The 27,107-nt window shown below is 46.9% G+C and overlaps 4 protein-coding genes across 6 annotated transcripts; 3 read left to right on the plus strand and 1 right to left on the minus strand.

The window, feature by feature from the left end:
• The first annotated feature begins 734 nt into the window (after positions 1-734).
• On the plus strand, positions 735-2,730 carry LOC114909416 (zona pellucida sperm-binding protein 4-like). Of its 2 annotated transcripts, none has more exons than XM_029248544.1 (9): positions 735-975; positions 1,071-1,258; positions 1,330-1,427; positions 1,514-1,671; positions 1,748-1,940; positions 2,022-2,169; positions 2,246-2,321; positions 2,397-2,516; positions 2,583-2,730. In XM_029248544.1, exons 1-9 carry the CDS (start codon positions 750-752, stop codon positions 2,711-2,713), a joined length of 1,338 nt encoding a protein of 445 aa, XP_029104377.1. In that variant the 5' UTR covers positions 735-749; the 3' UTR covers positions 2,714-2,730. The 2 variants fall into 2 exon arrangements, with proteins under 2 accessions (XP_029104377.1, XP_029104378.1); XM_029248545.1 differs by having other exon boundaries at positions 2,397-2,510.
• A 4,091-nt stretch (positions 2,731-6,821) lies between these two features.
• On the plus strand, positions 6,822-8,585 carry LOC114909392 (zona pellucida sperm-binding protein 4-like). The gene is made up of 8 exons (XM_029248218.1): positions 6,822-7,062; positions 7,158-7,345; positions 7,417-7,514; positions 7,601-7,758; positions 7,835-8,027; positions 8,109-8,256; positions 8,333-8,407; positions 8,484-8,585. Exons 1-8 carry the CDS (start codon positions 6,837-6,839, stop codon positions 8,550-8,552), a joined length of 1,155 nt encoding a protein of 384 aa, XP_029104051.1. The 5' UTR covers positions 6,822-6,836; the 3' UTR covers positions 8,553-8,585.
• A 4,322-nt stretch (positions 8,586-12,907) lies between these two features.
• On the plus strand, positions 12,908-14,907 carry LOC114909418 (zona pellucida sperm-binding protein 4-like). 2 transcript variants are annotated; one of them, XM_029248548.1, is made up of 9 exons: positions 12,908-13,148; positions 13,244-13,431; positions 13,503-13,600; positions 13,691-13,848; positions 13,925-14,117; positions 14,199-14,346; positions 14,423-14,498; positions 14,574-14,693; positions 14,760-14,907. In XM_029248548.1, the coding sequence occupies exons 1-9, from the start codon at positions 12,923-12,925 to the stop codon at positions 14,888-14,890; spliced, it is 1,338 nt and encodes a 445-aa protein (XP_029104381.1). In that variant the 5' UTR covers positions 12,908-12,922; the 3' UTR covers positions 14,891-14,907. The 2 variants fall into 2 exon arrangements, with proteins under 2 accessions (XP_029104381.1, XP_029104382.1); XM_029248549.1 differs by having other exon boundaries at positions 14,574-14,687.
• A 6,188-nt stretch (positions 14,908-21,095) lies between these two features.
• Positions 21,096-21,338, minus strand: LOC108930398 (cortexin-3). Its single transcript, XM_018745614.1, has one exon. It carries the CDS (start codon positions 21,330-21,332, stop codon positions 21,096-21,098), a length of 237 nt encoding a protein of 78 aa, XP_018601130.1. The 5' UTR covers positions 21,333-21,338.
• Between the last annotated feature and the right edge of the window lie 5,769 nt (positions 21,339-27,107).

Genomic DNA, 27,107 nt, shown 5'->3' on the forward strand with positions numbered 1-27,107 from the left:
GTGTGAGAACCGAAAACGTAATCATAAATAATATAAATATAAATAAGAAAAAGCACATATTTATAGCACGTATTTCGTTTTTACTGAGTGCTGGCCTCATAACACGTTATTTCAGTTTACTGTAGGTTTCACCACCCACTGTAAGAGCATTGTGTGGTATTTGACATGTATTTAACTTTCTATTAAATTAATTTATGGCTCATTTTAAGGACGTAGAGCGAGTCCGTTCTTGATCGGGAGGGAGAGATAATCTGTTAGAAATTCTTTAAAAATTCATCCCATTTCTGAGCGCAAAATCCATATTAAAGCTGGTCTTCAGCAGACACCATCATACGCTGGCCTCTGAATGATTCTTATTTCACCGGAAATCGATTTACTCCTCAGCTGTATGTGAGTTTTAACTTAGCCGTCAACACGATGAAATCTGCTTCAACGATATGTGTGTAATTACCACTTCATTTCCCACTCCGTGTTCACGACTTTCCAAATTGCTGAATTTGAGGCCACATTAAAGAAAAATACTCCTCTTTCTCATTGACCATCAATAGCTTTAACTGGATAAAAGGTAAATGTTACCGTTAAAACCTCCTAAACTGTCAAAGCAAAGTCAAACCTAAGTCAAAACACTAAACCCTCTTAGTCGAAAGGCTCTAATTGCTCATTAGCTGCTTTATTGGCGTCAGGAGCCGATGCTGGTATTTAAAGGACAAAGGAGGGGGGAAGAAGGAGTTGTTGGTTGGAGTTTCATCATGGCGCAGTGGCTTTGGTGTGAAGGAACCTTCCTTGCGGTCTTGGTTGCCACGGTTGTGGCACAGAAAGCGATGCCCCCTGATCCCATTATAAATCTCATGAGTACTGACACTAAGTGCCAGATGTTGGAGAAAGTTCCCTGTGGCTTCTTGGGAATCAGCCCTGAGAACTGTGAAGCCATTGGCTGCTGTTTCGATGGGCAGCAGTGTTATTATGGGAATGTTGGTGAGTAACTGCTCCCTGGTGTTCCTCCTGAGATTCCAACCTCTTCCCCTGAGGCTGAAGGGTGATGACTCTCTGCTTCCCGCCCCTCCACCCAGTGACTGTGCAGTGTACCAGGGATGGTCAGTTTGTGGTGGTGGTCTCCAAGGATTCTACTGTACCTCAACTGGACCTGACCACCATCTCCACATTAGGAGGGAACGAGGTGCCTTGCAGCCCTGTGGTCTCCACTGGTTCCTTTGTCATCTACAACTTCCCAGTAACGACCTGTGGTACCGTTGCGACGGTAAGCTGTGTAGATTATGTGGACTACTGGCAAAGCGATAAGCTGTGAATAACACCACATCTCCCCTGTAGATGGCTGGGGACTATCTCATTTATGAGAACAAGATGACTTCATCTTATGAAGTTGGTGTTGGACCCTTGGGCTCCATCACAAGGGACAGTACCTTTGAGTAAGTATTGTGCTTGTTGCACTTGTCATGTAGTAGTGACACGTCTGACTATGTGCATGCTTCTTCCCCCCCCCCCCCCCCCCCAGGCTCTTGTTCCAGTGCAAGTATCTGGGCTCTGAGCTCGTTTCCCTGATGGCTGACGTGTACACCGTTGCCCCACCGCCTCCCGTAGCTGCTCCTGGACCCCTGAGGGTGGAACTGAGACTGGCAAATGGCCAGTGCAATACAAAAGGATGCGATGAAGGTACAAGGTGGTCTCCTTCTCTCCCTGTGATGGCTCTAGAGAAGTTGTGGTAACTCCTCCTCCTTCCTGTCTCCAGAGGTCTCTGCCTACTCCTCCTACTATGAGGATAGTGACTACCCGGTTACCAAGGTGCTGCGGCAGCCTGTGTACGTTGAGGTGCGCATCCTGGGCAGGACTGACCCCAACATTGTCCTGCTTCTGGAGAACTGTTGGGCGACGTCGACCCCCGATCCGCTCGGCGTGCCTCAATGGAACCTCATAGTTAATGGGTAACTAGCCATCGGTATGGCAGTGCTTGGCCTTCATGGTCTACTCTTGCTCCTCACCTACACAAATGTGGCATCTCGTAGGTGCCCCTACCAGGGTGACAAGTACCTGACCGCCTTGGTTCCGGTGGATGGTTCCTCTGGGCTTTCCTTCCCGACTCACTACAAGAGGTTCATCTTCAAGATGTTCACGTTTGTGGATCCTGCCTCTCTGCACCATCTGGAGCAGAAGGTGCGTAACCCTGACAAGTTGTTGCCGATGCTCTCCCGAAATGGCTCTAGTTGACCCACGTCTGGCTTGTTGACAGGTGTTCATCCACTGCAGTACAGCTGTGTGCCACCCCTCCGCTACAGACAACTGTGAACAGAGATGCTTCAGGAAAAGTTGGTGCAACTGAAGTTGGCTCCTCCTAGCTTAACTGCTGCACTTCACAACCTAACTGGCTTTCTCTCTTATAGGGAGAGATGTTGGTGCAGTACAGAAAACGTCAAACCAGACCAGAATCATTGTTTCCAGCTATGAAGTGATCATGACTGCTGAGATTGCTAAACCAGTTATGATGCAGTCCAAAGGTGAAGGTGAGAAGCACCTTGTGGGCTTCTCTATGAGCCGGGCCGTTGTTACATGCTATCCTATTTCCGCAGGACCCCGGAGTATCGCTTATGGAACCCTGGCAGTGGTGGTCTCTGCTGTGCTTGGGGTGTTCGTCTCGGTGCTGGTTGTCGTACGCCGGTTGTGCCGCCGTCGGCGGGAACGGTGTGACTCTTCCCAATAAAAGCTTAATTTCTCCAACTTGTTGTTGTGGGGATGATTTGACTTGGTCAACCGTGATTCGCATTCTGTTAACCAGTTTGGGTACTTGTGTCTGATCCATAAACTTGGCAATCCAGTTGCGTTGCCATCAAGAAACCTCTTGATCTTGGTACTTCTCCCACCTCACTGGGAGGGGGTTTTGGTTGGTTTCTTGATGAACGGGAGTTCCCCAGACTACAGCCAACTACCCATCATGAAATGAGACTGCTGTGTTTCAGTCTTGATGGAAATGTGGCTTAATGACCGCGCTCCCGAGGCAGCCATGCCACGAGCTAGGCTAACTATGCATAGTCCAGGCAGGATGGCATCCCTGTCTGGTAAGACGGGCAGTGGTGGTCTATGTTTACAAACAAATTGTGCAGAAATCCTGTTTTGGCTCCCTTTTGTCACTGGTAGAATTTAATAGTACCTGCCCAGCATTTACAGCCATGTGCATTTCATCAGGTGCTAATGCAAGGGAAGCACTAAGTGGACTCTACAGGGCTATTGGCAACTTGCAAATAGCACATGGGGGGGGGGGGTGGTTTCTTCCCCCCCAAATTGTCACTGGGGACTTTTAACCACACCACTCTGAACTCAGTTTTGCCAAAACTCCACCAGCATGTTGATCTCGCAACATGTAGTACAAACATTCCCGGTGCTTACAAGGCTATCCCCTGCCCCCACCTCAGCTACTTGAACCACATCACTGTTATGCTTAATGCCAACATAAGACCACTCCCGAAAGAGGTGAGAACTTTAGTCTGAGGGAGCCATCTCAGGACTGCTTTGAACACACAGACTGGAAGATGTTCAGAGAGGTTGCTACGTGACAGATGTGGAGGAATAGGCAGAATCGGTAACTGGCTACATCAGCAAGTGCATAGATGATGTGACTTCCTTCGAGACCATTTACCACACGTGCAAACCAGAAACTGTGGATGGCTGCTGAAAAGCCGAGAGGGTGCCTTCAGGTCTGGTGACAAGGCAGCATATCGCACAGCAAGGGCCCATCTGCCCTGGTCTCTCTGAGAGGCGAAGCGCAAATACGCAGGAAGAATCCACCATCATTTTCTAAACTCCAAGGACACAAAGCGCATGTGGCAAGGCATTCAGGCTATCGCAGACTACGGAGCTACGTTACTTGTCGGCGACTCCTCGCTCCCGGACGCGTTGATTTCTACGTAGGGTTCGAAGCGCAGAACAACATGCCAGCAGGTAAGGCCACCCCAGCTCCTACCGACCGGGTACTTTGTCTGTCTGCAGCAGATGTCAGGAAGACGCTTTCCAGAGTCAATCCACAGAAAGCTGCGGGTCCTGACAACGTACCCGGCCGGGTACTCGGAATGTGCTTTTCGGTTTGCGCGTGTCTTCACGGGCATCTTCGACATTTCCCTGAGTCAGGCAGTTGTCCCTTTGTGCTTCAAGACGACCGCAATCATCCCCGTGGCAAAGAAATCATCGGTGTCCTCTCTGAATGACTACGGACCGGTTGCAGTCACGCCTATCATCATGAAGTGCTTCGAGCGGCTAGTCACGCAACACATAAAGAGCAGTCTTCCAACTACGCTGGACCCATTCCAGGTTGCCTACCATCCCAACCGTTCAACAGAAGATGCCATATCTGCTACCATCCGGGCAAAAAGGACAACTATGTAAGGATGCTGTTCGTTGACTTGAGTTCAGCATTCGACACAATAATTCCTCAGAAATTGATTACAAAGCTGAGCCTGCTGGGTCTGACTACCTCCCTCCCCTCTGCAACTGGATCCTGGACTTTTTGACTGGGAGACCGCAGCGCGTCAAGATCGGCCACTCCACCTCCAGCACCACCACGCTGAACGCCGGCGCTCCCCAGGCCTGTGTGCTCGGTCCACTGCTGTTTACCCTGCTGACTCACGTCTGTGCTGCAAAGTACAGTTCAAATCATATCATCAAGTTTGCTGGCGACACTACAGTTGTGGGCCTCATCGGTAACAATGATGAGTCAGCTGACAGAGAGGAGGTGAACCAGCTTGCAGAATGGTGCAGAGACAACAATCTATCTCTTGTTGTTGATAAGACTAAAGAGATGGTTGTTGACTTCAGGAGGACCTGAGTAGACCACTCACCTCTGCACATCAATGGAACAGCTGAGGAGAGAGTCCAAAGCTCCAAGTTTCTTGGTGTGCACATGACAGAGGACCTCTCCTGGACCCTGAACACCACCTGCCTAGCCAAGAAGGCCCAGCAGCGTCTCCGCTTCTTTCGGAGGCCGAAGAGAGCCAAACTCCCCCCCTGCCATCCTCGCTACTTTCTACAGGGGGACGATAGAGAGCGTCTTGACCAGCTGTCTCACCGCGTGGTACGGGAACCGCACGGTCTCAGACCGCAAGACCCTAGAGCGAGTGGTAAGAGCAGCTGGAAAGATCACGGGAGTTCCTCTTCCCGCCATCGGCTCCGCATACAAAAACCACTGCGTCCGCAAGGCCGCCAGCGTTGCGGACGACCCCTCTCGTAGACTCTTCGCCCTGTTGCCATCTGGCAGGAGGTACAGGAGCATCCGCGCCGCCACCGGCAGACTCCGCAACAGTTTCTTCCCTGAGGCAGTCAGGCCACTCAACACCCAACTGCCTCCCAATGCTCACCTGGCTCCGTCGAACAATTAACTCAGCACTACACTACTCCACAACTGCCTACAGCTCGCTGCCATACCCGCGTCCATGTCCTGTCCTGTGTATTTATTTATTGTCTTGTGCCATGCGCTGTGTTTCACCATGGTCTCCGAAGATACGACATTTCGCTCCACCGTACACAAGCTGTATAGAGGAATGACAATAAAAACAACTTGAACTTGAGTGCTGGGTATCAATAAGAGTGTTTTTGGTCCAACGGGAATGGTGTTTAACACCAGTGAGGAAGTGTGGGTGTGTTCACGTTCTCCTCAGACACATGTATCAATTCAATTAAGATACAACAAATTAAGGTAAATTAATTCATGGAATCAACTTATGAATTCAGCACTCGTAGTAGTAACTGTATGCACTAAATACATATGCCATGTATATGCTTTTTAATCTGTGTAATCACAGAATCGGTGCTATAACGCATGGCCATGGACCTTCTTCGGTGTGTAATGACCTGAGCTGGGCAAACAAACAAATAACAGAGAGCCATGTGACAATAACTAAATAGAACAATGAAGATGACTGGACAAACTGCAGGTAGGAATGATGCTGGTGTCCATTATATGGCAGGGCAATTATTAAAATAAATGCTTTAGGTAACAATACATTATCCACTGCAAAACAACAACAACAAAAAAACATCTAAAAATGTACCATGGATAGCATAACGCACAACAGACATGCTAAGTGCGTGTGAGAACCGAAAACGTAATCATAAATAATATAAATATAAATAAGAAAAAGCACATATTTATAGCACGTATTTCGTTTTTACTGAGTGCTGGCCTCATAACACGTTATTTCAGTTTACTGTAGGTTTCACCACCCACTGTAAGAGCATTGTGTGGTATTTGACATGTATTTAACTTTCTATTAAATTAATTTATGGCTCATTTTAAGGACGTAGAGCGAGTCCGTTCTTGATCGGGAGGGAGAGATAATCTGTTAGAAATTCTTTAAAAATTCATCCCATTTCTGAGCGCAAAATCCATATTAAAGCTGGTCTTCAGCAGACACCATCATACGCTGGCCTCTGAATGATTCTTATTTCACCGGAAATCGATTTACTCCTCAGCTGTATGTGAGTTTTAACTTAGCCGTCAACACGATGAAATCTGCTTCAACGATATGTGTGTAATTACCACTTCATTTCCCACTCCGTGTTCACGACTTTCCAAATTGCTGAATTTGAGGCCACATTAAAGAAAAATACTCCTCTTTCTCATTGACCATCAATAGCTTTAACTGGATAAAAGGTAAATGTTACCGTTAAAACCTCCTAAACTGTCAAAGCAAAGTCAAACCTAAGTCAAAACACTAAACCCTCTTAGTCGAAAGGCTCTAATTGCTCATTAGCTGCTTTATTGGCGTCAGGAGCCGATGCTGGTATTTAAAGGACAAAGGAGGGGGGAAGAAGGAGTTGTTGGTTGGAGTTTCATCATGGCGCAGTGGCTTTGGTGTGAAGGAACCTTCCTTGCGGTCTTGGTTGCCACGGTTGTGGCACAGAAAGCGATGCCCCCTGATCCCATTATAAATCTCATGAGTACTGACACTAAGTGCCAGATGTTGGAGAAAGTTCCCTGTGGCTTCTTGGGAATCAGCCCTGAGAACTGTGAAGCCATTGGCTGCTGTTTCGATGGGCAGCAGTGTTATTATGGGAATGTTGGTGAGTAACTGCTCCCTGGTGTTCCTCCTGAGATTCCAACCTCTTCCCCTGAGGCTGAAGGGTGATGACTCTCTGCTTCCCGCCCCTCCACCCAGTGACTGTGCAGTGTACCAGGGATGGTCAGTTTGTGGTGGTGGTCTCCAAGGATTCTACTGTACCTCAACTGGACCTGACCACCATCTCCACATTAGGAGGGAACGAGGTGCCTTGCAGCCCTGTGGTCTCCACTGGTTCCTTTGTCATCTACAACTTCCCAGTAACGACCTGTGGTACCGTTGCGACGGTAAGCTGTGTAGATTATGTGGACTACTGGCAAAGCGATAAGCTGTGAATAACACCACATCTCCCCTGTAGATGGCTGGGGACTATCTCATTTATGAGAACAAGATGACTTCATCTTATGAAGTTGGTGTTGGACCCTTGGGCTCCATCACAAGGGACAGTACCTTTGAGTAAGTATTGTGCTTGTTGCACTTGTCATGTAGTAGTGACACGTCTGACTATGTGCATGCTTCTTCTCCCCCCCCCCCCCCCCCAGGCTCTTGTTCCAGTGCAAGTATCTGGGCTCTGAGCTCGTTTCCCTGATGGCTGACGTGTACACCGTTGCCCCACCGCCTCCCGTAGCTGCTCCTGGACCCCTGAGGGTGGAACTGAGACTGGCAAATGGCCAGTGCAATACAAAAGGATGCGATGAAGGTACAAGGTGGTCTCCTTCTCTCCCTGTGATGGCTCTAGAGAAGTTGTGGTAACTCCTCCTCCTTCCTGTCTCCAGAGGTCTCTGCCTACTCCTCCTACTATGAGGATAGTGACTACCCGGTTACCAAGGTGCTGCGGCAGCCTGTGTACGTTGAGGTGCGCATCCTGGGCAGGACTGACCCCAACATTGTCCTGCTTCTGGAGAACTGTTGGGCGACGTCGACCCCCGATCCGCTCGGCGTGCCTCAATGGAACCTCATAGTTAATGGGTAACTAGCCATCGGTATGGCAGTGCTTGGCCTTCATGGTCTACTCTTGCTCCTCACCTACACAAATGTGGCATCTCGTAGGTGCCCCTACCAGGGTGACAAGTACCTGACCGCCTTGGTTCCGGTGGATGGTTCCTCTGGGCTTTCCTTCCCGACTCACTACAAGAGGTTCATCTTCAAGATGTTCACGTTTGTGGATCCTGCCTCTCTGCACCATCTGGAGCAGAAGGTGCGTAACCCTGACAAGTTGTTGCCGATGCTCTCCCGAAATGGCTCTAGTTGACCCACGTCTGGCTTGTTGACAGGTGTTCATCCACTGCAGTACAGCTGTGTGCCACCCCTCCGCTACAGACAACTGTGAACAGAGATGCTTCAGGAAAAGTTGGTGCAACTGAAGTTGGCTCCTCCTAGCTTAACTGCTGCACTTCACAACCTAACTGGCTTTCTCTCTTATAGGGAGAGATGTTGGTGCAGTACAGAAAACGTCAAACCAGACCAGAATCATTGTTTCCAGCTATGAAGTGATCATGACTGCTGAGATTGCTAAACCAGTTATGATGCAGTCCAAAGGTGAAGGTGAGAAGCACCTTGTGGGCTTCTCTATGAGCCGGGCCGTTGTTACATGCTATCCTATTTCCGCAGGACCCCGGAGTATCGCTTATGGAACCCTGGCAGTGGTGGTCTCTGCTGTGCTTGGGGTGTTCGTCTCGGTGCTGGTTGTCGTACGCCGGTTGTGCCGCCGTCGGCGGGAACGGTGTGATTCTTCCCAATAAAAGCTTAATTTCTCCAACTTGTTGTTGTGGGGATGATTTGACTTGGTCAACCGTGATTCGCATTCTGTTAACCAGTTTGGGTACTTGTGTCTGATCCATAAACTTGGCAATCCAGTTGCGTTGCCATCAAGAAACCTCTTGATCTTGGTACTTCTCCCACCTCACTGGGAGGGGGTTTTGGTTGGTTTCTTGATGAACGGGAGTTCCCCAGACTACAGCCAACTACCCATCATGAAATGAGACTGCTGTGTTTCAGTCTTGATGGAAATGTGGCTTAATGACCGCGCTCCCGAGGCAGCCATGCCACGAGCTAGGCTAACTATGCATAGTCCAGGCAGGATGGCATCCCTGTCTGGTAAGACGGGCAGTGGTGGTCTATGTTTACAAACAAATTGTGCAGAAATCCTGTTTTGGCTCCCTTTTGTCACTGGTAGAATTTAATAGTACCTGCCCAGCATTTACAGCCATGTGCATTTCATCAGGTGCTAATGCAAGGGAAGCACTAAGTGGACTCTACAGGGCTATTGGCAACTTGCAAATAGCACATGGGGGGGGGGTGGTTTCTTCCCCCCCAAATTGTCACTGGGGACTTTTAACCACACCACTCTGAACTCAGTTTTGCCAAAACTCCACCAGCATGTTGATCTCGCAACATGTAGTACAAACATTCCCGGTGCTTACAAGGCTATCCCCTGCCCCCACCTCAGCTACTTGAACCACATCACTGTTATGCTTAATGCCAACATAAGACCACTCCCGAAAGAGGTGAGAACTTTAGTCTGAGGGAGCCATCTCAGGACTGCTTTGAACACACAGACTGGAAGATGTTCAGAGAGGTTGCTACGTGACAGATGTGGAGGAATAGGCAGAATCGGTAACTGGCTACATCAGCAAGTGCATAGATGATGTGACTTCCTTCGAGACCATTTACCACACGTGCAAACCAGAAACTGTGGATGGCTGCTGAAAAGCCGAGAGGGTGCCTTCAGGTCTGGTGACAAGGCAGCATATCGCACAGCAAGGGCCCATCTGCCCTGGTCTCTCTGAGAGGCGAAGCGCAAATACGCAGGAAGAATCCACCATCATTTTCTAAACTCCAAGGACACAAAGCGCATGTGGCAAGGCATTCAGGCTATCGCAGACTACGGAGCTACGTTACTTGTCGGCGACTCCTCGCTCCCGGACGCGTTGATTTCTACGTAGGGTTCGAAGCGCAGAACAACATGCCAGCAGGTAAGGCCACCCCAGCTCCTACCGACCGGGTACTTTGTCTGTCTGCAGCAGATGTCAGGAAGACGCTTTCCAGAGTCAATCCACAGAAAGCTGCGGGTCCTGACAACGTACCCGGCCGGGTACTCGGAATGTGCTTTTCGGTTTGCGCGTGTCTTCACGGGCATCTTCGACATTTCCCTGAGTCAGGCAGTTGTCCCTTTGTGCTTCAAGACGACCGCAATCATCCCCGTGGCAAAGAAATCATCGGTGTCCTCTCTGAATGACTACGGACCGGTTGCAGTCACGCCTATCATCATGAAGTGCTTCGAGCGGCTAGTCACGCAACACATAAAGAGCAGTCTTCCAACTACGCTGGACCCATTCCAGGTTGCCTACCATCCCAACCGTTCAACAGAAGATGCCATATCTGCTACCATCCGGGCAAAAAGGACAACTATGTAAGGATGCTGTTCGTTGACTTGAGTTCAGCATTCGACACAATAATTCCTCAGAAATTGATTACAAAGCTGAGCCTGCTGGGTCTGACTACCTCCCTCCCCTCTGCAACTGGATCCTGGACTTTTTGACTGGGAGACCGCAGCGCGTCAAGATCGGCCACTCCACCTCCAGCACCACCACGCTGAACGCCGGCGCTCCCCAGGCCTGTGTGCTCGGTCCACTGCTGTTTACCCTGCTGACTCACGTCTGTGCTGCAAAGTACAGTTCAAATCATATCATCAAGTTTGCTGGCGACACTACAGTTGTGGGCCTCATCGGTAACAATGATGAGTCAGCTGACAGAGAGGAGGTGAACCAGCTTGCAGAATGGTGCAGAGACAACAATCTATCTCTTGTTGTTGATAAGACTAAAGAGATGGTTGTTGACTTCAGGAGGACCTGAGTAGACCACTCACCTCTGCACATCAATGGAACAGCTGAGGAGAGAGTCCAAAGCTCCAAGTTTCTTGGTGTGCACATGACAGAGGACCTCTCCTGGACCCTGAACACCACCTGCCTAGCCAAGAAGGCCCAGCAGCGTCTCCGCTTCTTTCGGAGGCCGAAGAGAGCCAAACTCCCCCCCTGCCATCCTCGCTACTTTCTACAGGGGGACGATAGAGAGCGTCTTGACCAGCTGTCTCACCGCGTGGTACGGGAACCGCACGGTCTCAGACCGCAAGACCCTAGAGCGAGTGGTAAGAGCAGCTGGAAAGATCACGGGAGTTCCTCTTCCCGCCATCGGCTCCGCATACAAAAACCACTGCGTCCGCAAGGCCGCCAGCGTTGCGGACGACCCCTCTCGTAGACTCTTCGCCCTGTTGCCATCTGGCAGGAGGTACAGGAGCATCCGCGCCGCCACCGGCAGACTCCGCAACAGTTTCTTCCCTGAGGCAGTCAGGCCACTCAACACCCAACTGCCTCCCAATGCTCACCTGGCTCCGTCGAACAATTAACTCAGCACTACACTACTCCACAACTGCCTACAGCTCGCTGCCATACCCGCGTCCATGTCCTGTCCTGTGTATTTATTTATTGTCTTGTGCCATGCGCTGTGTTTCACCATGGTCTCCGAAGATACGACATTTCGCTCCACCGTACACAAGCTGTATAGAGGAATGACAATAAAAACAACTTGAACTTGAGTGCTGGGTATCAATAAGAGTGTTTTTGGTCCAACGGGAATGGTGTTTAACACCAGTGAGGAAGTGTGGGTGTGTTCACGTTCTCCTCAGACACATGTATCAATTCAATTAAGATACAACAAATTAAGGTAAATTAATTCATGGAATCAACTTATGAATTCAGCACTCGTAGTAGTAACTGTATGCACTAAATACATATGCCATGTATATGCTTTTTAATCTGTGTAATCACAGAATCGGTGCTATAACGCATGGCCATGGACCTTCTTCGGTGTGTAATGACCTGAGCTGGGCAAACAAACAAATAACAGAGAGCCATGTGACAATAACTAAATAGAACAATGAAGATGACTGGACAAACTGCAGGTAGGAATGATGCTGGTGTCCATTATATGGCAGGGCAATTATTAAAATAAATGCTTTAGGTAACAATACATTATCCTACTGCAAAACAACAACAACAAAAAAACATCTAAAAATGTACCATGGATAGCATAACGCACAACAGACATGCTAAGTGCGTGTGAGAACCGAAAACGTAATCATAAATAATATAAATATAAATAAGAAAAAGCACATATTTATAGCACGTATTTCGTTTTTACTGAGTGCTGGCCTCATAACACGTTATTTCAGTTTACTGTAGGTTTCACCACCCACTGTAAGAGCATTGTGTGGTATTTGACATGTATTTAACTTTCTATTAAATTAATTTATGGCTCATTTTAAGGACGTAGAGCGAGTCCGTTCTTGATCGGGAGGGAGAGATAATCTGTTAGAAATTCTTTAAAAATTCATCCCATTTCTGAGCGCAAAATCCATATTAAAGCTGGTCTTCAGCAGACACCATCATACGCTGGCCTCTGAATGATTCTTATTTCACCGGAAATCGATTTACTCCTCAGCTGTATGTGAGTTTTAACTTAGCCGTCAACACGATGAAATCTGCTTCAACGATATGTGTGTAATTACCACTTCATTTCCCACTCCGTGTTCACGACTTTCCAAATTGCTGAATTTGAGGCCACATTAAAGAAAAATACTCCTCTTTCTCATTGACCATCAATAGCTTTAACTGGATAAAAGGTAAATGTTACCGTTAAAACCTCCTAAACTGTCAAAGCAAAGTCAAACCTAAGTCAAAACACTAAACCCTCTTAGTCGAAAGGCTCTAATTGCTCATTAGCTGCTTTATTGGCGTCAGGAGCCGATGCTGGTATTTAAAGGACAAAGGAGGGGGGAAGAAGGAGTTGTTGGTTGGAGTTTCATCATGGCGCAGTGGCTTTGGTGTGAAGGAACCTTCCTTGCGGTCTTGGTTGCCACGGTTGTGGCACAGAAAGCGATGCCCCCTGATCCCATTATAAATCTCATGAGTACTGACACTAAGTGCCAGATGTTGGAGAAAGTTCCCTGTGGCTTCTTGGGAATCAGCCCTGAGAACTGTGAAGCCATTGGCTGCTGTTTCGATGGGCAGCAGTGTTATTATGGGAATGTTGGTGAGTAACTGCTCCCTGGTGTTCCTCCTGAGATTCCAACCTCTTCCCCTGAGGCTGAAGGGTGATGACTCTCTGCTTCCCGCCCCTCCACCCAGTGACTGTGCAGTGTACCAGGGATGGTCAGTTTGTGGTGGTGGTCTCCAAGGATTCTACTGTACCTCAACTGGACCTGACCACCATCTCCACATTAGGAGGGAACGAGGTGCCTTGCAGCCCTGTGGTCTCCACTGGTTCCTTTGTCATCTACAACTTCCCAGTAACGACCTGTGGTACCGTTGCGACGGTAAGCTGTGTAGATTATGTGGACTACTGGCAAAGCGATAAGCTGTGAATAACACCACATCTCCCCTGTAGATGGCTGGGGACTATCTCATTTATGAGAACAAGATGACTTCATCTTATGAAGTTGGTGTTGGACCCTTGGGCTCCATCACAAGGGACAGTACCTTTGAGTAAGTATTGTGCTTGTTGCACTTGTCATGTAGTAGTGACACGTCTGACTATGTGCATGCTTCTTCTCCCCCCCCCCCCCCCCCCCCCAGGCTCTTGTTCCAGTGCAAGTATCTGGGCTCTGAGCTCGTTTCCCTGATGGCTGACGTGTACACCGTTGCCCCACCGCCTCCCGTAGCTGCTCCTGGACCCCTGAGGGTGGAACTGAGACTGGCAAATGGCCAGTGCAATACAAAAGGATGCGATGAAGGTACAAGGTGGTCTCCTTCTCTCCCTGTGATGGCTCTAGAGAAGTTGTGGTAACTCCTCCTCCTTCCTGTCTCCAGAGGTCTCTGCCTACTCCTCCTACTATGAGGATAGTGACTACCCGGTTACCAAGGTGCTGCGGCAGCCTGTGTACGTTGAGGTGCGCATCCTGGGCAGGACTGACCCCAACATTGTCCTGCTTCTGGAGAACTGTTGGGCGACGTCGACCCCCGATCCGCTCGGCGTGCCTCAATGGAACCTCATAGTTAATGGGTAACTAGCCATCGGTATGGCAGTGCTTGGCCTTCATGGTCTACTCTTGCTCCTCACCTACACAAATGTGGCATCTCGTAGGTGCCCCTACCAGGGTGACAAGTACCTGACCGCCTTGGTTCCGGTGGATGGTTCCTCTGGGCTTTCCTTCCCGACTCACTACAAGAGGTTCATCTTCAAGATGTTCACGTTTGTGGATCCTGCCTCTCTGCACCATCTGGAGCAGAAGGTGCGTAACCCTGACAAGTTGTTGCCGATGCTCTCCCGAAATGGCTCTAGTTGACCCACGTCTGGCTTGTTGACAGGTGTTCATCCACTGCAGTACAGCTGTGTGCCACCCCTCCGCTACAGACAACTGTGAACAGAGATGCTTCAGGAAAAGTTGGTGCAACTGAAGTTGGCTCCTCCTAGCTTAACTGCTGCACTTCACAACCTAACTGGCTTTCTCTCTTATAGGGAGAGATGTTGGTGCAGTACAGAAAACGTCAAACCAGACCAGAATCATTGTTTCCAGCTATGAAGTGATCATGACTGCTGAGATTGCTAAACCAGTTATGATGCAGTCCAAAGGTGAAGGTGAGAAGCACCTTGTGGGCTTCTCTATGAGCCGGGCCGTTGTTACATGCTATCCTATTTCCGCAGGACCCCGGAGTATCGCTTATGGAACCCTGGCAGTGGTGGTCTCTGCTGTGCTTGGGGTGTTCGTCTCGGTGCTGGTTGTCGTACGCCGGTTGTGCCGCCGTCGGCGGGAACGGTGTGACTCTTCCCAATAAAAGCTTAATTTCTCCAACTTGTTGTTGTGGGGATGATTTGACTTGGTCAACCGTGATTCGCATTCTGTTAACCAGTTTGGGTACTTGTGTCTGATCCATAAACTTGGCAATCCAGTTGCGTTGCCATCAAGAAACCTCTTGATCTTGGTACTTCTCCCACCTCACTGGGAGGGGGTTTTGGTTGGTTTCTTGATGAACGGGAGTTCCCCAGACTACAGCCAACTACCCATCATGCCATTAAGAAACCTCTTGCTTAGTTTACCTACACACGTGGGGGCAGGGAGGTCTCAATATCTGAGCTCAAAGGTAGGGGTTTTTTGTGTCTGCCTTCCAACAAAAAACTGCTCCAGCTCCCACTCTAAGCCCTACTAGCTCCCTAACATCTGAAACGGACACAGGCAGTACAGCTGGTAAGATTCTAACTCAGCTTGATTCCAACCAAGCTGCAGACTTCAATATCATCATGCATGCAAATATAAGCACCATGGCATAGCTATGAGGTCAGCAGCAGCAAAACATTTGCCAAGGCAGCAGCACTAGAGGGATCACAGGAACATGCACTTCCTCAACATGGTGTCTGTCCTGGAGAAAGATGGTGTAAAGGTACACAAGCAATTTCAAATTCACTGCACTCCAAGTGTGATGACTGGGTTAAGTGGAATCTCAGCCACCTACCCCCTTGCTCTGCCTGTATCACTCAACTCATACTGTGGGAGGTTATACTGGAGTGTCTCCAGTCTTCCTGGGATCTCTTGCAGTAAGGGGAACTGTGATATGTACATGGCAATCATTTAAATGAGGCCTATCTGGGGGCAACTGAGGATACCATGTTGCGCAACATTTGTTGGAGCAGTGCTTTTCCTGAACTTCAGCCAGCTGCCTTGTGTTTTTCTCCAGGTGTGCTCACCATGCTGCTTCTATCCTGGCCCTGCCCCCTTTTCCCTCACTCTCAAGTTCATCTTCTATCTTTCTCTGAGCTTTGCCCTCATCTCGTCTCTGTTCTTCCCCTCCTTGGAGAAGCCTGATCAAGCTCATGGAGGTGAACGTGTGCAAAGAAAGGTATTAGACCCTGGTGTTTGAAATCTCTTCCCCTGGCATCTGAGTTTGATTGCTGGGAGATTATGCAAAAGATCTGTCTCAACCTGCGGCTGCTTTTTTGAATTCAGCACAGACAGCCTTTCTTAGTTACATCATAAGGCGAAGTGGAGTGGGGATGTACCGCCCGACAAGTACCTTCAACCCAGCAGACAGCTCCTCTACGGCTTTTTCTGCACTGATTCTGTAAAGACTGTATAGCCTAAGATCATAGTAAGTCGAGGGAGAACTCAGAAATTCCAGTATGTAAATCAAAGCATTTTCAGCTGTCAATCGCCTGCGAATTAAACTCCCGTAAAAGGTGCCGCAATCAACCCTTTGAGGACCAGCGTTTTGACAGCTCTGCTTGTACGGTTAAAAAGTATTAAACACACCATCCGCTGCGAAGGACTGAAAGTCAATGGCAGCACTGGGACGCAGAAGGGTGTTTGGGGACCTCGAAGGGTCTGTCAGCAGCAGGTTTGCCTTTCGAAAATGTCGTTTGCCGCGTTTTCCTCCTTCTGATGCCTCCGAGTTTCACAGTCCTGTTGGACAACCCCCCCCACCCCGCGCTCCCTCACTTTTCTACCAATGGTGGTTGCAGGTGGGAGGCCGTGTTGCCATCAAAACCTATTTTGGGGGCAGTTTCCATGGGAACTAGCTGTGGCGGTAGAATGTAAGGTGCATCGTTGCTAGTGTTGGGAGTGTGTAAGGGGTTGTCAGTCATGAATCCCCCGTTCAGACAGTGTGGTCACGCTGCTTTTTGCGTGCGCTCGGCCTGCTTGCTTTTGCTACTCCCAGGACCTTGTGATTTAGGCGTTTCTAACCGCTTTTTAAGTTTCCGGTCCTACCGCAGCAACACAACTTGTTTCAGCGGTTCTCATTCCTGAGTCTCTCCCGTTTCCGTGGTTTCTGCACGTTGCCTTGATTTTTCTGCAGCGTTGCAGCCTGCAGAACATCTCTAATGCATCTTTTCAGGAACGCCGATGCGTAAACAGGCTGATGCTACGGGGCCTTTGTATTTAATTAGAGCTGAAGCAGAGGACTCGTAATGACATTATAGATGAAACCTTCACAGCAGCGGTGCGATGTTTAACGGGGCTTAACGGAGTAAAGCTCTGTCCTACTCCCTCGCTGATGAATAAAGGAAACAATGGATGACTTCACATGACACCCCAACTATTTTGTAATTATGGCAGTGAGTTGTAAGCCATTCATGTGCCATTAATGGGCAGCATTTTGTCGCCGTAATTATACTCCAGTGTAGAGCCTTTCAGTGTAATTGCATATCTCGACAGCACTGGCGAAATGGGAAGCAGCAGGTCTCACGCACTGGCTTCACACATGTGTAGTTAAGTATAATCATCAGATTGAGGATCCCTGGGGTACAACCGTGGAGAAAAAGCCCCGGAACAAGCTGGACGGCCCACAGTCAGATAGCACAGTAGGCAAGGGCTTCTCTCTGTGATTTCATCTATACATCTATATCTATAAAGACACATACACACACAGTCAGAAACCGCTTGTCCTGAGCGGGGTCATGGCAAACCAGAGCCTAACCTGGCAACATAGGGTGCAAGGTTGGGGAGGAGGGGACACACCCAGGACGGGACGCCATTCCGCCGCAGGGCACCCCAAGCGGGACTCGAACCACAGACCTGCCAGAGAGCGGAACTCGGCCAAGCCCGCTGCACCACCGTGCCCCCTCTCTGTCTGTATCTATATCTATAATAATTTTGACCGAAAAAATCACCCGCAAAACGACCTGCTCTTGTACCTTTGTGAAGAATTGCTTTCGGAAAAACATCTAAACAACAAAAATGTGATTTCTAGTTAAGAAATTGCTGTAAATTTGCTTTATATATAAAATTTTTTGCTGTGTAAATTTGTCTTATAGACACAGCACAGATATAATATATGATACTATGTTACTTTAATGGCTGAATTTCTACACTAATGAATCAGAAATGCCCTAAGACTGTAAAACTATATTAAAACCTTGACCTTGTCACATGCAAACAATTAAATTGTCTTACCAAAAATCATATAAAACCAAGCTATTATTATTCAACTTTGTTGCTGAATAATACAGATCAGCTGCACAGGAAGGAAGCAGTGACTAACTGTATGCACACAAAATATGTAGAATATAATTATACATGTCCAGTACACTTTCAAGATGAATTGGAAAGAATTAAAAATAGAACAGAAGGTTCATAAATATGAAATCTTGCAGACAATGTGTTACATTAATTATATACGCGGCTGACGCTTGCATTTACCATAGATGATGTACGAGTGCTTTTTTTTATTTCACTCAACTGAAATGGTATGAAACTCCTTTTTAGTAGATGAAAATCTGAACATGTGGCCTTTATGCAGGTCCAGCCAAAGTTATCTCTCCATCATGTAAATAAGTCCATGAGCAGAGCAACAGTTTCCTCCAGACTCCCAGCATGCAACGCTGGCAAACACATCACAGCTGGCAACACACAGTGAGGCTTGGCGTGACCACCAAAGACTTACAAATCATCAAGGGCCTTTCAAGATCTTTTTTGGTATGCTGGACTGGACAAGCGGTTGGTGCCAGCACTACAGTAGACTGGCTGCCCTATCTCCTGACCCCTTGACCTTGGCCATGTGGCACTCAGTCGGACAGTAAACAGTTCCCCTTGTGATGTCACACTCTTCACGGCCACTGGTCTCTCATTAGAGCTGTTAATCATCGTTTTACTTTTTGAAGCACCTCTGTCCTCAGAAGACGACCAGCTCCAAAGTTGTGGATTTATGGGATAAATGGCCAAAGTCAAGGCTCTTTTACTCCAGCAAGCAGCAGGGGTTTTTCAGCAAAACCTTCATGTATGACATCAGAAAAGACTCTAAGACCATGAAAAATAAAACATGCCTTAAAAAACATTTATTTATCAACTTGTCAAAAAAGTCAGTGAGTGGATCAGAGACGTCTTAACCAGTTTTAAAGGACGCGTTCAATCATCTTGTTAATTTATGTCTTATTTATGTGAACCACGCTTGGTCTGGAGTGAACCCCCCCCCCCCCCTCCATGCCCTATATTGATGTGAAGGCCAGGTTCAGAAAGAAGTTGAAGGCTTCTGCACAGAAAAGGTCACCATCATTTAGTCTGTCAGGTGAAGGACCGTTCACATTTGGCAACCTGTGAAAAGGGCATTATTTTGCTGTTGTCATTTTCCTCTCTTTTTGTCATTCTGTTCTGCCTTAATTGAACTCAAGATCGTGCCTGGATCCTAGAATTAATGCAACAACAACAAGAAAAAGGACGACGGAAACGAACCCAAGAAATTTTTGTTTATTAAAAAAAAAAGTTACAGATTTAAAATCAGATTTAAAAGTAGGCTGGAACATATTAAGTTATCAACAAAGTAAATCTTGGCATGAAATGCAGAGAGCTTTTTCGTACCAGAAAAGAGCATATTGTGCAAGATCTTTGGACTTCCTTCATTGTCCTGGACGTGCTGAAGAGGGGAAGCTGTGCAAGATGATCGTGCAGTAACACTTAGTGCTAGAGGTCCTCATAAAACAGGTAGGGGAAAGTACACACCGGACAAAAGTACATACCAAAGTTCGAAAGAACGCATACAAAGTTCACACCATCTGCATACTGAACATAAATGTGTCACAAAACCTCAAAACGACCACCTGCCCCAAGCCCCACCCACCCATGAGATCATAGACGTTTTTTCAGTTAGAGTTTGGTGGTCTCTTGGTCAGCCTGACACTGTAAACACACTGTTTCATAAGGCAAAGTGCTGACAAGGAAAGTACAGCGGTCCTGACTAAGACAGACACTGGCTATAAAGGGATAGTCTAGAGAACTGATATGCTTCACAACTGTGCAAATCTTGCTATCCCACTCTGCCACCTGCACACCAAAAATCGCATCTTCCTAGGATCACTTTTTTGTGTCTAAAGGGTTAATCACGATTCACGCGTTCACGTTAGTTTCACCCAGCTTGGTTCCTGATGAGAACGATATGTTGTGACTGCCAGACCCTCTGAAAACCCAAACCTAAAGGCGTTCTATCTGAGTATGCAGTTGGCCATTGCACCTCCTTCCATGACACATCCTCTGTCTGAGTACATGACTGCTATCAAACGTGTGCGAGACTCCATAGTACAAGGTTAGACCAGACGATTTAAAACTTGAGCGCTAGCCTATGAGGCTGTTCTTCACACCCCCTTAAATACACCAGATTAATACAACTTGACATCTCCACAATCACCACCCAAAGGTGCGTCCCTGTGCATACTTAGAAACGTGTAAACATTGAATTTCTTGGACTCGCAGCCTTCATCTGTCCTTAAGCTCGGACACATGCGTCCTTGAAACGTGTTCGAGAATCTTCTCAGGATCCAGACTTTCAAAAAAATCATGACTTCCACCCTGCGCTCGCCTGCCAGCCGTAGCAGCCGTCTTCTTTATGGATCAGCTTGGATTAGACTTGCCTTGGAGAACTTCCCAACATGGAAAAGGCGAAAATCCCTTTCCATCTCATGTGCTCATTTAAGATGTCTCAGCTGGTTCCAAACTGACAGGTGAAAGCAAAGGAAGGGCTTTTTCGTGATCCTCTCAGAGTGCTTTGTGCTCCAGCACTTTCCAGGTTCAGTTGCTTAGTTACATGAGCCCTGACTGTGACGCTCAAGACAGACAGTGAGTCTTGGACCAACCGTGAGCAATGATCTGTGGATGAGGATAAAAATGTAGATCTTCTTGTTTACTTATTCTTGCTCGGTGTTAATTACAAGAACTTTCCAGTATATTCATTTCATAATCTATAACCGGAGGTCTGAAGAAAACCTGATCAACGGACTTCTTCATCTCCGGTGAGTCCGGCGAATTAATATCGCTCAGATGATTGATAACTCACTGACGTTGGAGCCTTTCTTGGGGGGGAGGTGCGTTTTGGTGGTTGTACACATACTACCCACTAACAAACGTGTGACAGGAATCTGGTTCCGACCTAGCCTTCGCCAAGGGGCCTACAGCTGTATGACATTTAAAGGGTTAAAAGGAAGGTCCTAAGTTCGAGACATCGGCGGTGTTGCCAACAAGAAAGGGACCTTGAGCACGTCGGCATTTCGTCTCCGCGACACTTAGGCGATGCGGTAGTCAAAGGTGTCCTTCTCCATGTAGTCCGTCCAGGTGGAGGAGGGCATGCTGCGGTACGGGTCAAGCAGGATGCGGAAGCAGCGCACGATCAGCAGGCCCAGGAAGACGAAGAGCAGGAAGACAAAGACGAAGGCAGCTTTCTGCTCCAGCGTCAGCGAGGAAGACACCGGCAGGGCTGCCCCCGATGCCGAAAGGGTGCTGCTCAGAAACTCCTCTGTCATTTTGGGCATGTCGCTTCCCGACTGCTACCGCTCGTGTCTCAGGGTCAGACAACCTCCTTCCGGTTGCCCGGAACCTGATCTCACGAGAGCCACTGAGGAAAAACAAATATGAGCACAGTATTGCATTTTTCAGTGGTGAAAAGGCAAGAAAATCTAAATTTTTTTAGGCATTTTTATAACATGACGTCTGTCCCGATTTCTGCTGAGGGCAGAAATGCAGTTGTACCTGTTTTGTTTCATCACCCCTGTAATTTAGCAGATTTCTGAGACCCTTCCCATCATCCCTTGCTGCACAGTGTGTATGTGTTGTTTTAGTGAGGGTGGCATGGTGGCACAGTGAGTAGCGCTGCTGTCTCATGTTATGAGAGGACGTGGGTTCGATCCCTGCTCGGTCTGTGTGGAGTTTGCATATTCTCCCCATGTCTCTGTGGGTTTCCTGCAGGTGCTCTGGTTTCCTCCCACAGTCCAAAGACATGCTGTTCAAGTTCACCCATAGTGTGTGAGTGACAGAGAAAGTGTGTGTGTTCCACTGATGTATGGATGAGTGACCCCTTGTAAGTAGTGTATCTAGCAGTGTAAGTTACTGTGGTGAATAAGATGTGTGGGCTGATAACCCTACATGGAGCGCATTAGAAGTTGCTTTAGAGAAAAGTGTCTAATAAAAAAATCTTTTAGTAAGCATTTTGGCGCATTATGAATTATCTTATGTTCAATATGGTTTAGTTACTGCAGTGGATTATTTTGCGTGTGTATTTCTAATACACCAGGATGTCTTATGCTGCACCTCGTTTCCTCCCTGGGGGGGCTATAGTGGTGTATGTATCATGCTTTGATGTACAGGAACAAAAGATCAAAATGTGCACACCTTTGTTTCTTCAGTTGTCTGTTGTCACAGTACGGTGATGCTTGGAAACTTGAGAAGCCCTTGTGTCCCATAGTTTTACCACGAAACGGTTATTTAAGGAGAATCAGTGTTTCTCATGTGACATAATAGGTGTGTAAAGACCAGTCCCATATGTCGCTTTAGAGGCAATCGTGTGTGCAGTAGAAATACGGAAGTAATGAAGGTTTACAAATAAGTGAAGCCTAAATTAGATTGAATAAACCAAGTAGGTAAATAAAATCAGGTGCATAAATCATAGTAATTTATTCATTTTATACATTTTTTTTAAGATTTAACATTTACATTTTATAAGTTTATTTTATTATTTAGTACAAGAATAATGACCATCCCTACAGGGTTCACATACTTTCAAGCACCGCTGTATTTTGACATACAGTATTTATGGGTTAAAAAGATATGTTAAAATTGGTACCATCAAATCTCCAGGTATCTTTTGAACATGTCTGTAAATGAAGAAGGGTGGTGCAATGGGTAGTGCTACCCTATCACAGCTCCTGGGCTGTTTGGGTGTAGGTTTGAACCCAGCTCAGTCGGTGTGGAGTTTGTATGCTCTCCCCATGTCTGTGGGTTTCCTCCGGAGTGCTCTGGTTACCTCACACAGTCCAAAGACAGGCAGTTCAGGTGAATTGGATGCTAAACTACCTATAGTGTGTGAATGTGTGTTGGGCTGCCCTGCGGTGGACTGGTGTCCCGTCCACAGCGCAGCCCTCCGCCCCCTTACCTTGCGCGCAGTGCTTCTGGAATAGGCTCCGCACCGCCGCGACCCTGCCTGAAACAAACAGTTATCGAAAGTGAGTGTAAACGAAGAATCACTTTGGAATTTTGCATGTGAACAGCAGCGGCCCCCGCGGGGGGCCTTTTATTAGACCAAAACAGAAGAGGCTCATATTTGTAAGCAGTTTGTTTCCTGTGGGCTCTCGTCATCCGCGAAAGTGCCTCCTCCAGGGCTCAGGCGGAATACAAAAACATTTATCCAGTCTTCTCCGAGGAAGGTGAAAGCTGTTCAAATTTCAGCGCCTGTCATATTTGTCTATAGTTTATTGTTATCAGTTCCTTCAACAGACACTCATGTTCTCCAATTTGGGACTCCGGGGGCGATTATGTAAGCCATTGTGAGAAAGGAGCCTCCACCAGTTTCCAAACAGTCGGAGCTCTTTAAAAGCTCACTAATTACTCAGAGAGGGATGATACTGAATATTTGATCACATCAATACGCAAGTGTGATAACACTAATCCGCGGTGATGATGACGATGGTGATGATGGTGATGATGATGAGAAGCTTCTTCATTTACAACAATGTAAACAGTTACTTAATTAGCATGGGTGCCTTTGCCATGATAAGCCTACATTCAGTAGTTATGATTTTGTAATATTTATAATAACCTTGCTCATGATAAGGTTCCAGAACTGTCTATGAATAATAAGAAGTCTTCCATAAAAAGCTGAGTTCTAAAGGAAAAAATGGGATTTTTTTTTCTTCATATGGAGGATCCTAGAGATGAATTTCCAATAATCAGATAAAATTATAATTGTCTGATCGGAATGATGACTCATAGTTTCACACAACTTCGGAAATGAACAACGGCAACTGATCACTCCTGAGAACCACTCTTATTTGATATCCTGAATTTTCACTTGAAGTTTTCATTATTATTTTTAATATTATTCTTCTTATTATTATTAATGTGATAGTGACCCCCACATTACTGCTTATTATTATAATAATAATAATAATAATAATAATAATAATAATAATACGGGGGTGCGGTGGCGCAGTGGGTTGGACCAGGTCCTCCTCTCTGCTGGGTCTGGGGTTCGAGTCCCACTTGGGGTGCCTTGCGACGGACTGGCGTCCCGTCCTGGGTGTGTCCCCTCCGGCCTTGTGCCCTGAGTTGTTGGGTTAGGTTCCGGTTCCCCGCGACCCCGTATGGGACAAGCGGTTCTAAAAATGTGTGTGTGTGTAATAATAATAATAAAGGTGACTTTTAGATGATGCGGTCAGCGGTGATGATGCTCTTTCGAGGGGGGGATGCAATAACAGGTGGTGAACGTGGAGCCCTGTGCAAAGAGATCTTCTGCCTGAACTTAATCATCCAACTTTATATACTATAGTAATTCCTTTTGGGATGAGTCAGACCCTTCTCACTAAGAACCTCGTCTGGTGAAATTAATCACAGCGCGGCGCCTCCTCTAAATATACATTCCAACCCTCTACGTCCCAGCTGGGAAACCTGGCAGTCGCCTGCGTTCCACACTCATACGCCATCTAGTCATCATGTTCCTGGGATCTTCTTCTAGGAGCTTAAGACTTCAGCTCATACTGTACGCTTTCAGACATTATGGGCAAAAAGTGAAAGATATGATGAAAGAGACGGTTAAAAATCCTTTCAAAAAGCGAAAAAGCTGCTCCATTTGTCCTTAGTTAAAAGGGCCACCTTGACAACTGAATTTTTAAACTGAAAGTAAGTCTTTTAACTCTTACGTAATAATGTCTACATGGGGGTGCGGTGGCGCAGTGGGTTGGACCGCAGTCCTACTCTCCAGTGGGTCTGGGGTTCGAGTCCCGCTTGGGGTGCCTTGCGGCGGACTGGCGTCCCGTCCTGGGTGCGTCCCCTTCCCCCTCTGGCCTTACACCCTGTGTTGCCGGGTAGGCTCCGGTTCCCTGTGACCCCGTAAGGGACAAGCGGTTCTGAAAATGTGTGTGTGTGTGTGTGTGTGTGTGTGTATGTGTGTGTAATAATGTCTTACATACTTGAATCACATTTACCTCAATATAGTGGAGAGAAGAATTGATTTACTATGTTTTTATAATATAATTCTCCTTGTTGTACCACTGCAGTATTACTACAATTAGTACAGAGTTTTTGTAATTATTATTGTGATAATTACTATATATTGGTGGAAAGGGAGCACAGTACTTTTTTATTAAATACTCACTAAGCAAAGTCCCCAGTAACAGCCAATTATGAAATATAATGAAATAATAAATGCCTGTAGCACAATTGATTAGATTTTAGTCATATCTTGCTCAGCACGGCGAGACATCTCACAACCGAGTGGGTGCGTGATGGATGGAGTGATTAAGTCGGCCGTACCTGTGGAGAATTTCGATGACACCAAGGAAAGCTGTCAGTGGCCTGTTGTACTGGAACGCGGTAATTCCCTCCTTTGCTCTGCCATGCTGTGTGTGTTCGTTTTCCAAAACCTGGCGGCCGCCTCTTTAGCTGCGCCCTTCGGGGATCACACAGGCTGCACGCAAAACAAGGGACATAGACACAGTCCTGAGTCTCATCTGCGATGGGAATTTGCATCCGTCTTTGTACATGGACACTCTGTCGAAGTAATTAAAGTACTTTACTCAAGGGTACAGCTGGGCCAGTCCTGGGGTTTGAACAGGGAACGATCAGCATGTAAGGAATTACAGAGACACATGTCCATGAGGGACTGAAGTATACAGAGACATGTCCATTATGGACTGAAGTATAGGGACACGTGTCCATTACGGAATGAACTATAGAGACACGTGTCCATTACGGACTGAACTATGGAGATACATGACCATAAGGGACTGAAGTATAGAGACACATGTCCATTATGGACTAAAGTATAGGGACACATGTCCATTACAAACTGAACTACAGAGAAACATGACCAGTAGGGACTGAAGTATAGAGACACGTATCCATTATGGACTGAACTATAGAGACACATGGCTATTATGGACTGAAGTATAGTGACACATGTCCATTACGGACTGAACTAAAGAGAGATATGTCCATTACGGACTGAAGTATAAAGCCAAATGACCATTAGACACTGAAGTATAGTAACATATGTCCATTATGGACTGTACTAGAGACATGTGTCCATTATGGACTGAAGTATATAGACACGTGTCCATTATGGACTGAACTATAGAGACACATGGCTATTATGGACTGAAGTATAGTAACACATGTCCATCATGGACTGAACTATAGGGACACATGTCCATTACGGACTGAAGTATAGAGAAACATGACCAGTACGGACTGAAGTATAGAGACACGTATCCATTATGGACTGAAGTATAGTGACACATGACCATAAGGGACTGAAGTATAGCGACACATGTCCATTATGGACTGAACTATAGAGACACATGTCCATTATGGACTGAACAATGGAGATACATGACCATAAGGGACTGAAGTATAGAGACACATGTCCATTATGGACTAAAGTATAGGGACACATGTCCATTACAAACTGAACTACAGAGAAACATGACCAGTAGGGACTGAAGTATAGAGACACGTATCCATTATGGACTGAACTATAGAGACACATGGCTATTATGGACTGAACTATGGAGATACATGACCATAAGGGACTGAAGTATAGAGACACATGTCCGTTAGGGACTAAACTTGAGACACACGTCCACTCCTCGGTGCTCTGCATGCTGTGGCTCTACTCAAGGATTGCAGTGCATGTCACCATACAGACTTTGCACAAGTCAATGTATCAATTTATCGAAAACTGTGAAAAATATCCACCTTTACGATTCGGAAACAATATCAATGTTTAGTCAGACATCGTTTTAAAAAACATAAACATATAAAGTGATATTTACTCCCCAGTCAAGCTAAAAATAGAACCACAAATTTAGCTGAATAATTGATTTTTCTTAGTGTCATTGAAGCATGTAATTAATTGTTCTTTCCTCCCTCCGAAACCCACCCGCCTTACTGAAGAAATCCATTGATTCCTACTTGTTTTCCTTTACTCGATATACTTCATTTTATTCGCAATGTGTTACACAATAGAGTAGTATATATATGAGCTCTGTGAAACTGCCTCAGCTGAATCATTATGAGCTTTGACTCCC

Source organism: Scleropages formosus, chromosome 23 (genome assembly GCF_900964775.1).
Source record: "Scleropages formosus chromosome 23, fSclFor1.1, whole genome shotgun sequence".
Lineage (NCBI taxonomy): Eukaryota > Metazoa > Chordata > Actinopteri > Osteoglossiformes > Osteoglossidae > Scleropages > Scleropages formosus.